Here is an 11,137-nt window from a genome sequence, read left to right as displayed (position 1 = left end):
TTTGAATCCGACAAGGATCATCCCCAGCTTACCTATCAAACCCAAAGGAAATAATGACACCCATTAACTTGGCCCTGCTTGGGAGCTCAAATGTGCACTGACATTTGAACAATACCAAGGATCAAAGGCAGAACAAAGATTAACACCATACTCCCCTGAAAACCACCCTCTCCAAATGAGAATCGCAGTGGCTATAAGATAAACTGCTGCTTAATCACATCCTTAACTTTGCATAGGCGAACAAATAGGACAGTTTTAGGCAAAATTTTGAAGCTTTTCACTTTTGTATTATTGTAGTTCGCGTTATCCGACAATGAACACATCCTTCTTTCAGACTTCTAAAGCTTTATGAAAAACTAAATTTCAAATAATAGAAATTTTGTGCTCATATAAAAGTGGACTTCCTTGATAATAAAACTGTTCTTTTTCTAATTCTTAAAAGCTCATGTCTTTAATATAGAACCTACATATATAACAAATATTTTGGTAAAATAACTTGAAAATCGTGTGCAGTGAAATTGATAAAGTCATAACATCTCTTGCTCTATCCTGTCATTGTATTTTACTCGATTCCTCTTATGCTTCCTGAACACAATATGCCATACCCATCCACTTGTTTCCCAAACACTCTCTCTGGCTTCATCATTGGATAGCATAATTGAGGCAACTGCAAGATAATTGACCATTCTATACACGTGAGAATCACAGACAGCTTTTATTGCATGAAGACGTTGAGCATCAAGTTGAAAAGAAAATTGTAATTTATATTATAACCTCTGAAGAAAAGCTTAAAGGTTTACACGACCAAAAAAGGATAAAACTCAAAATAATACAATAAAATCATGATGGGATAAGATATTTCCCAATTATATCATATAGACTTGTCCCACCCTAACAATGGAAAATGAACCCTCACAAAATATGGCAATCTGCAACATCGAAATTACAACTCAGGCCACAAAAGGAATAAGGTCACCCACATGGCAGCAACAACAAAAGCAATGTGGTGAAGATGTTTGAGCTTCTGGTATAAGCTATGGAGACGAGAACTCAAGAGGAGCTTCCATCACCAACTGGAACGTGTCTTTGTCTCAAAGGGCTAGTGTACTCGGTCCCACTCTCTGCTGTCAATACAGTTGATGACGAGTTTGACGTAGAATCCTTCTTTAACCCATTACTGAAGCTCCGAGAATCCAGTGCAGGATTTCTTGGAGGCTCTGAAGATGCTGGCTTCTGGCCCTCTTCAGCAAGTCGCTTCATAAGGTTCATCACAGTAGGAAGGAACTTTGTAGAGAGGGAAAGAAGTCCAGGAAGCTGAACTCGTAAACAAGACAATAATAGTGATACATGCATTCAGCAAAAGTATGTACAAGTAAAAAGCAATCAAGAAAATAACACTGGGTACTCACAGCGCCATTACGAAATTCGCCAGATATATCCAGTTGGACCCAGAGAGCTTTGCCAAGCAAAAATGCTACAAAAATAATACCTAGGTATAAAGGGTTCCTGTTCACAGCAAGAAGGAACAGTCAGTCCACTGCAAAGCCAATTTTCTGAGCAAACAAAAAAAGTACAGAAGAAAAAGAGATCAACAAATGTTTAAGTCACCTAAGGAGGGTCATAAACTCATTGAATCCCAAGATAACTAGTGCAAAAATTGCCCATGGAGGTGGTAACCAGTTATTGTTACGCCTGCTAGCTTCCTGAAAGAAACCAAGCAGTTTAATCAATGTGATGAAGAGACTTCGTTTAACAGCAACCAGCAAAAATAAGATAGTAAAACAGGAATGACTTAGAGCACCTCTCAAATCAAAAGATTGTTAAACAATAAATTTGTTTTAGACCGATTGAGATTTCAACAAAACAGAAGGCTAATCAAGCATGAATTTAAAGGCATGGCAGGCGTACAAGATGCATTATCCAAAACTAGTATATATATATATATATATATATATATATATATATATATATATATATATATGGTTGCAAAAATATACCATTTACAGCAAGAGCAGTCATGGAATCAGCATTACATATAACTGCACTAAACACGAGATAGCGAAGAACCATCAGGTATCAAGCAACACGATGTAGCCCAAGCTCTTTCAACCAATACAAAAGGCTAAACTAAGGAACTTAAGGGCATGTTTGCAACACCCTGTGATTATTGGATTTTGCAGCCTCCAACGATTGCAAATCACATTGAAAGCACTTTCTCAAAGTTTAGTGAAACATGAGAGTGCAAGTTGTGATTGTGATTCTCACTAGATAATGCTTCTCACTAGAATCCAGTGAAAGTTGGTCACAAGACTGACCTTGTGACCAACAATCTCAGCTCCGATTGCTCATTCGACCTGGGACCAAAGCAAACATGCCCTAACTGGATCCTAGTATGAAAATGAATTTAGACCCAAGGTTCAATAGTTAATAAGTAAATCAGAGCCTACACAAAGTCAATAACTTTTGCAAGACATAATTATAACTTGTTATTTTGGAATCTGAACTGGAAAATTCAAGATGTATCTAGAAATATAAATCTAAGACACAGGTTTGGTCAGATTATCAAGTGCACCCATGTTGGGTATAAGACACAGGTTAAAATGATGAAGATTCATGGTAGATAAGACATAACTTCACACCCAGTAGTACAACCATATGCTTACCATGAAGTAAACCTTTTTTGGCCAATTGGAGAGCAAAAAACTTGTTCCACATGTCTGTGCTTCATGCAATGATCCTAGTTGGCAAACTGTGGCAAACAGTACTGCTCTGAAGGGATGCAAAGACCATCTACTGACTGACCACTAGTCAAGTCAACAGATACAGAATGAGCAGAGCCCAGCAACACAGTTTTCTGTGCCCATAGAACATTGTTCATCAAGCCTGTTTGCTGCACTGCTTTTCCATGGTTTCACCCTTAGGATTAATTTTATGTTGGGCTAATTTTTTAATTCTTCAATCAAAAATAGTGGCCGTAAAATAACTACTTACTCTTCAATAAGGATAGCTTGGTCTTTTATGTTAAGGTTCATCATAAGCACCTAGTGAACATGAAAATCGTAGACTTCAAATCAAATAGCCATGAGTTTGTTGGAGTTAGAGGAAAGCCCTTGTCTGGATAAACTTGAGACATCTATCTTTCAAAGGACACCTGGACTTTATTCTTTAGACCTATATATTACTGTTGGTTTAAATAATATTATTTGACTCTAGCTAGCATTGATTTTATGGGGTCCACTTTTCCCCTCGAAGAAACGCTATGCAGGTTTGGAATGTGATTCAGCTTTTATACAGAAGCGATACTTTTTCATGTAACAGATCGCTAAACCAAACAATAGGACCCATTTTCCTGTCATGGGGAAAATAGATCACAGCCATTGATATCCATCTGTGTGTGTGGAGAGAGAGAGTTGAAAAAACTTGAATTATATGGGGATTCATTAAAGAAATATGGACAAATTGCCCAGATCTACATAAGTTCATACTTGGTCTTGACTCTCTTCATAGATGAATCCAAGATATACTTGAAGAAATGTGGTTTGTAATCCCTGAAAAACATTGAAACCCAGTAAACATTGAAAGACCCATGCTCCCTGGCATGGCCAACCAATAATAGTGACCATTAAGGAATTTGAAGAATTGTTGGGGAAAATGCCCTCTCCATGGACCATGGGTATGAAGGATAAGATGCATCCATCTATAAATGACCATTCCTTTAATAAATTTTCTTCAATATCTAAACCTAACCCTTAGACTTTAAAAAGGTCAAATGGAGAATTTACACCTATGATCAACCCCACAGCAAATAAAAGTACAGCAACATCTCCATAAACCAACAGGAGATATAATTGTTTGAAGTATAAACTAGTATTTTGCAGCATCGCCCACCAATTAATACAATACAAAGCACTGCCAGTCCGTCTTCAGGGATGCACCAACATTATACATCATAAATCTATGAACGGTTGACAACCTAACCGAACTAGCATTGCAAAATAACTAGCAAGATTAAAGTTTGAGAAATTTGAACGACTAAATGTTAAAATAATATATATATCGTAGTTTGCTTGAAATTCGTCCCAAAAAAATGTCTCAAAAAAAGTTTGCTTGAAATTACTTTTCCTTTTGTCACTAAAACCTAGCAAAAGCAAGAACAGGTCACCATGACATGTCAGACATAGGATAGCAGGGACATTTTCTCAACACAAACAACTTCAGAAGACTACGTCAAATTCAGTTTACACAGCAATATATCAGAAACTGACATGAAAAAAATCTTCGTTAACAGAATGAAGATGAGGCACATATAAGCAATAAAGAGAAAACCACTAGTGTAAGGAGCATACCTGTGCAGCAATTGCCTGACTGACGACATATTCTGTTTCTGCTTTAAATTGCCTCCACAAAGATTTGCATTGAACAGGCGTGATCAATGTATTGGTTGTTGGAACCTGGAAAATGGACATATTTCATTTGAAATAAAACCTCTGTGTGATCCCAGGAAGCAAATGGCAGCAGCAATTAAGGATGCAGGGTACATAAAATTCCTTCATATGAACCAAATGTCAAGCAGGCAACCAAATATGCACTTCGCAACAGGGCATCATATCTAGAGACATCAGATAATTGGTAAAACAATTGTTCTCTGTGCATGATGCCTTGTCACCCTTGGCTCATGAAATTTCCAATAAATGTGTTCTTTGTGTGTGTCATGTTTAAGCGTGCATGGGATTACAACAGCTGGCCTACACACTACCAGAAGAAACCCGGTCACTGCCAACCAGTTTCACTGCCTCATTTAAACCTTATAATCGAAGAGTTGACACAGAATGTGTACAATTGATCAATCAATAAACAGATGCAAATATTTTAACATCGCAGATGAAAAAAGAGGACCAAACTATTGATGCTAACATTTAGAGACACTTGAGTTGAATAAGAATTTATGTTTCTGATAAACAAAATAAAATACTGCAACTTAATCACCTTTTTCAAAGCCACACACTCTAACCAATGGTTACATATTGTTTTTCGTGGGGTTGGACAAGACAGCTGGACCAATTATATTTGCACCAACTCAACCAGGAGACCTTAGGTTAAAATCCCACTGGGGACACAGCCTAGCTTGGCTATATTTGGGGAAAGAAATTAAGGCTTATAAGTCTTTCTGGTGAAAAACATGGGCTGCAGGTGTGGTAGAACTTCACTACTTCCACAATGCTTGATACAAGTTGATAGGATGACCTTAAATACCACGCTGATAGAATATCATCCTGTTCAAGAATCTGGGACAGGTACTTCAAGAACCAACAATCAACAATGTATATCAACAACGAATATGGCGGAGTTCAGAAAAAGAATTGAAGATAGTATTGACATAAAGGGTGGACTAATAAATGAAATCCAAAACAATCAACAGATTCCATGACAATTAACAGATTCCATGAAAACATTAATATGTATCATGCCGCGAGTTAAAATGCAAAATAAGCAGTATCAGGGAATGGCTATACACCAAAGCAAAAACTACTATTGTTCATGCAACACATATGGTTTCATAAGAATTGCAAGAAATATACATCTTCCCATGTGCTTGAAGCCAGTGGGTCAATCGAAGATGTTATGCATCTGTTAGCAGGACTCTTATTGCCAGCATCCATGAGAGCAAGTGAGAGAGTGTTCTCTATACTGTCAGGCTTCTCATCCACACGAATAGCTGCCATCACAGATAACAGCTTCATGGACTGCAAAAGAGGAAAATATTTTACAGTGCTTCTCAATTAAGAAAAATGATAACAAAAAAAAATCTAATCAATCCAGAAAGTTATCTTTTTATATGCAAAATTTGAGTTTTACCCCTGAACGAGCAGTTCTTGTAATTGACCGAATATCTTCCTTTCCAGTCCAAACCCGGGGCATTGAATCAGCATCCTGGCTAAACAAAGTTGAAAACCTGAAAAAAAAAATATGCTTGTTATTGTCACTGGAAATAAGACACCCACAGCCCCAACAAGCTGAAACCTCCTTACTTGTCTTTCATACGAATCAGGACCTTCCCAGCTTCTTCTCTAGCTTTCTTTTCAACAACACTTCTACCAAAGCCATCAAGACTTGCTAGCAATTTATCCATGGCTACTTGATCTATATCAAAACCAGAAAGGGCATGTGAGAGACCCTCTTTTGCTGCCACAGTCTCTCTTCCAAGGAGCTTTCTTATTGCAGGCCATGTATCATCACCAGCAGCATCAAGAAGAGATTCCACAGGATCCACAAGTGCTTCACTGAGTTGCTTCTGTAAGCATATGAAGGAGCTTTTCGTCAACAGTGAACCACTTTTTAACCAATATTTAGTAGACAAATTAAAAGTAGATGAGCAGAGGATGATACATCACATACAACAATACAGAACTACCTGTTAAACAGCACTGTTAGGAGGTTAACCTATAACATGGAAACTAAATACAACACCAGCATACCTCATACTGCACTGTAATTTCAGCCAACTTGGCAGCACGGACTGAAGCAATATGCCCATCAACATCACGTCGTAGCTTTTCCCTAACTTTAGAAGGGTCCCAACTGGCTTGTTCAACAGATGCATCTGATATTGATTAAAAAACATTAGTAATAAATAATGCTGCACACCGCCCATACCCACCAACATACCCGCATGCAAGCAAACACGTACACAGGTGCACACACACACACACACACACACACACACACACACACACACACATGGAAGAATGTTAGGTCAGGCAAACATGACCATTCTATCTAGCTGGAAGCCATAGGTCATGTCATATCCACCCAATCTGACATAGTAGATGTGTTCAACATGGTATGTTTACTGAAGATTACAGCATAGATCAGGTTTTCCAAATGCAAAAACACAATTGTTTGAGTAGTGTATCCATTGTGGGCTGTCGAGACGTGGATCACAACTATAGGGTCTGGTCCACCAAACAGATTGAAAAATAAAAACTGAGAAGTAGGGTTTTCTACCCAATATGACATCAACTCAACATTATATATATATATATAGTATGCGTATGGATCTGGATCCAGATCCATACGCACGTTATATCAAAACACGCAGAATAATGTTTCATTAATGGCAATATTGTAATATCATATTACTTATGTTTATATATGAATTAGGGCTTGGAGGTCGTGTATTCTTCTGCCGCCCCAACCTTTTTGCTTCTCTCTGTCTTTCTTTCTGTTTCCTGTGCAGGTGATGCGTGAAGAAACCTACCTCACTCATATTCTTATATGGTATCAAAGCAGTAGCTGTGGAACCCTACCAGCCACCCATTCAACGAGATCCTGTTCTTCGGCTGCGTGAAGACTCCTTCAGCCGTGAAGAAGACTCGTTGCGTCTCTTCCCTCTTTCTTAAGACTCGTGAAGACTCCTTCAGCCGTGAAGTCATCATGTTCTTTCTTCTTCAACATCGTCTGTCAAGTCTTCTTCAACGTCAGTTGCATCTCCTTCTTCTTCTTCAATATCATCATCTGATTGTATCTCCTTCTTTGATATCACTTCTTTTATCCCCAACTGCACTTACTGTGTTCTATTTAACGTGCGTTAATATTTTCCTAAGTATATGCTGGCATCGACTTCTTCTAAAATCTTCAACGTCATCATCTGACTGTATCTCCTTCTTCCATATCAATTCTTTTATCCCCAACTGCACTTACTGTGTTCTATTTAACGTGCGTTAATATTTTCCTAAGTCTATGCTGTGAATACTCCTTGATTCATACTTTTTTTTGTTTATTTCTCATTGCCATAGTTTAGCATTCAACATCGTATCAGATTTTCTTGTCTTGATGTTTTCCATCCTTTTTAATCAGCAGTGAAATCAGAGTTTTTTGTGCAATGGCTATAGGCAGACTGTAACAGATTACATTCTCGTTCTCCAAAAAAAAAAGGGGAATTCCTTTTTCAAGGTATTGGTTGCACAAGTACATATTCTTACTGCAGCATTGCTGATTGATCAAGTGATCCCAACTTAGTTTGCTTTCTTCAATCCTTTTTGTTCGCCTATTCATTGTTGCCATTGATATGGATTCATACTCGTCATCCAGTTCCTCTGCAAGTTTCTTAAATCAGCTTGTTACAGAAAAACTTACTCATTCTAATTTCTTAACATGGAAGAGACATACTTTCGTTTATACAGAGTCAGGATCTCGATGAACATCTGGATGGTTTCATTCTTGTACCACCACGGCTTATTTTGCAGGAAACCAAGGATGAAAGGGGTGATGCATTTACCAAATCTATTAAGAATCCGGAGTATACCACTTGGAGAAAACGGGATCAATCTTTGGTTGCGTATATTACGTCAACACTCTCTCAAAAAGTGTTGGCTACTCTTTCAGATGATTGCACTGCGGCAGATTTATGGAGTAAGCTCTCTCAGACATACTCTCAGATATCAGAAGCCCGAGTTATGTATTTAAAGAATGAGTTTCAAAGTTTAAAGAAAGGCTCCATGACAGTTATGGAATACATAGGCCGCTTGAAGAGTATTACTGACCAATTGGCTGTTATTGGGAGTGCTATTTCAGATAAAGACAAAGTACAACAACTCCTTAATGGGTTGAGCCCTGATTTTGACATGTTTACCACAGCTTTGACATGTCTTCCTCACTTGCCCAATTTTTACGATCTTCAAGCAAAACTTCTCCAACATGAGATGATTATGAAACAAAGGGCAGAAGGAAATGAATCAACTCGTTCTCATTCAGTTTTGGCTATGGGGACTTCTGTAGGTTTTGGACGAGAGAATGCAGGGCATCAAGGGGGCAGAGGTCGAGGTTGCTTTGGACAGGGAGGACGTGGTATCTTACCTACACCTAATATTTCAGGTGTCTCTAATGCAGGGAATCAGGGGAGTGCCCACTTGTTTTTTATGTAACAAAAGAGGACATGTGAAAGTTGATTGTTGGTTTAACCTGCAGAATAGAGGAAAAATAAACAAAATTGAAAATAAAACTTCTACTGTGGACATGAAAGTGCCATCTACAAATGTGCAACAACTTTTGTTATCAGCATTGCCATAGATGACGATCAAGCAAAATGAGCAAGGCGAGTGGTACGTTGATTCTGGTGTTGTCACTCATGTCACGGGTAATGCAGGTAAGTTATCTCACTTATTGCCTTATTTTGAAAAAGGTAGTATAGTTACGGGAGATGGAACCTATCACTCCATTACTCATACTGGCAGTGCACATATCCCTATGTCAAAGTCCTCACTTCATTTGTCTGATGTCCTCCTTGCCCCTAATATTAAAAAGAACATTGTCTTTGTGGCTAAACTTGTTGATGATATGAATTCTTCCGTCGAATTTACTCCCTCTTCTGTTTATGTTAAGGATCTACGAACGAAGGAGACGTTCGCTAAGGGGGAGCGTCAAGGAAACATGTACGTCTTCAAGGAGATTCCCTCAGTGTCTTCGTCTTCAGTCCTAGTTCTCCAGTTGAAGTCGTCCAAGCATCCTTCAGTGTCTTCGCCTTCAGAGCCTTTGTTTTTCCCTTCATTGAAAGTTTTTAATTCATCATATCATTGTAATAAGCCAGACATTTGGCACAGTCGCTTGGGACATTGTAGTCGGGGCTTTGTTGAAAATCTTGTATCTGATGGCCTTCTTCCAGAGTCTAGTTTATCTTCATTTTTAGAAAGTAATAAATGTTCCTCATGTGAACTCTGCAAAAGTCATGTTCTTCTGTTTCATATCATTAATAAAAGAGCTTCAAGGCCATTTGAGATTATTTGTTCCGATGTTTGAGGACCTGCACCTATTCCTTCTCTTTCTGGCAGTCGTTACTATGTTATCTTTGTTGATTCTTATTCCCGTTATACTTGGATATACTTCTTGAAACATAAGCATGAAGTTTTTCAAATATTTCGGGAATTTCATTCGATGGTCAAAACCAAGTTTTCTTGTGATATTGTGCATTTACAATGTGATGGTGGAGGAGAATATTCATCGAACGAGTTTATTGCCTTTCTTCGGGATAAAGGAATAAGTCGACAGGTTTCTTGCCCTCATACCCCTCAACAAAATGGGGTTGTGGAGAGGAAACACAGGCATATTGTCGAGAGTGCGATGAGCATGTTACATGATAGCAATGTGCCTGTTAGTCTCTGGAGAGAAGTTTTTCACACATCTGTTTATGTCATAAATCGTCTTCATATGGCACTTCTAGATTGGAAATCTCCCTATTATACTTTATTTGGGCAGCATCCCTCTTATGATGAGTTGCGTGTTTTTGGTTGTGAATGTTACGTACATATTGATTCATCACTGCGAAATAAGTTTCAGGATAAGGCCGCTAAGTGCAGATTTGTTGGGTATGCGGATGAATACAAAGGCTATCGATGTTATGACCCTACTACAAAACGTATTAAGACCTCCAGAAATGTTTTTGATGAACAAAATTTTCAGATCAATGACTCCGATGAGTTGCCATCTCGAGAATTAGAGGTATATGATCCATGGATGAGCGCAGATCTTGTTGCTAATACAGGAGAATCATGTCAGGCGAATTGTCCTTCCTTCGGCTTGAGTAGAGAGTTGGATGACTCACAGATGCATGTTGAACCATCTTCAGTTGAGCCACCTCCAGTAGAGCCACCTCCAGTAGAACATTTTTCTGGATAGATATACACCAGGAGGGACAAAAATACAGAGCCGAGGAATGTGGAAAGCATCGCCAATGATCCGGCTCAAAGGTTATCACGCATTAGGCAATCCTATTCAACGATGGGTGAGTTATGAGACCTTTTCCCTTGACTTCCAGTTGTTTATGTCTCAACTCACAAAACAGGAGGAACCCACCTGTTTTAATCAAACTCTTCAATCCCGTCATTGGACTGAAGCTATGAATGAAGAAATGGAAGCACTTCATGAGTGTCAGACTTGGGAAATAGTACCTCGACCGGAAGGAAAGAATGTTGTTGGCTCAAAATGAGTTTATAAAACAAAGTATAAACCCGAAGGTAGTATTGACTGATATAAGGCGCGACTTGTTGCTCGAGGGTTCACACAACAATATGGTGAAGATTACAATGAGACCTTTAGTCCGGTAGTCAAAATGGGTACAATTCGTGTCATCATATCCCTAGCA

General features: G+C 38.5%; 1 protein-coding gene across 3 annotated transcripts in view; it reads right to left on the bottom strand.

Annotated features, from left to right (window-relative positions):
• Nucleotides 1-743: 743 nt before the first annotated feature.
• Nucleotides 744-11,137, bottom strand: part of LOC149830296 (protein ROOT HAIR DEFECTIVE 3-like) — a 39,294-nt gene continuing 28,900 nt past the window's right edge. For all 3 annotated transcript variants that reach the window (XM_090015771.1, XM_090015772.1, XM_090015773.1), the window contains 8 exons: nt 6,477-6,601; nt 6,030-6,292; nt 5,857-5,953; nt 5,580-5,744; nt 4,347-4,451; nt 1,609-1,703; nt 1,410-1,506; nt 744-1,314 (listed from right to left, as the gene is read on the bottom strand). In XM_090015771.1, coding sequence (XP_089871897.1) covers nt 1,051-1,314; nt 1,410-1,506; nt 1,609-1,703; nt 4,347-4,451; nt 5,580-5,744; nt 5,857-5,953; nt 6,030-6,292; nt 6,477-6,601 — 1,211 coding nt within the window. In that variant the 3' untranslated portion in view covers nt 744-1,050. The remainder of the gene's footprint in view (nt 1,315-1,409; nt 1,507-1,608; nt 1,704-4,346; nt 4,452-5,579; nt 5,745-5,856; nt 5,954-6,029; nt 6,293-6,476; nt 6,602-11,137) is intronic.

Source organism: Nuphar pumila, chromosome 8 (genome assembly GCF_984573655.1).
Source record: "Nuphar pumila chromosome 8, dmNupPumi1.hap1.1, whole genome shotgun sequence".
Taxonomy (NCBI): Eukaryota; Viridiplantae; Streptophyta; class Magnoliopsida; order Nymphaeales; family Nymphaeaceae; genus Nuphar; species Nuphar pumila.
This window is presented reverse-complemented; position numbering and strand designations above follow the sequence as displayed.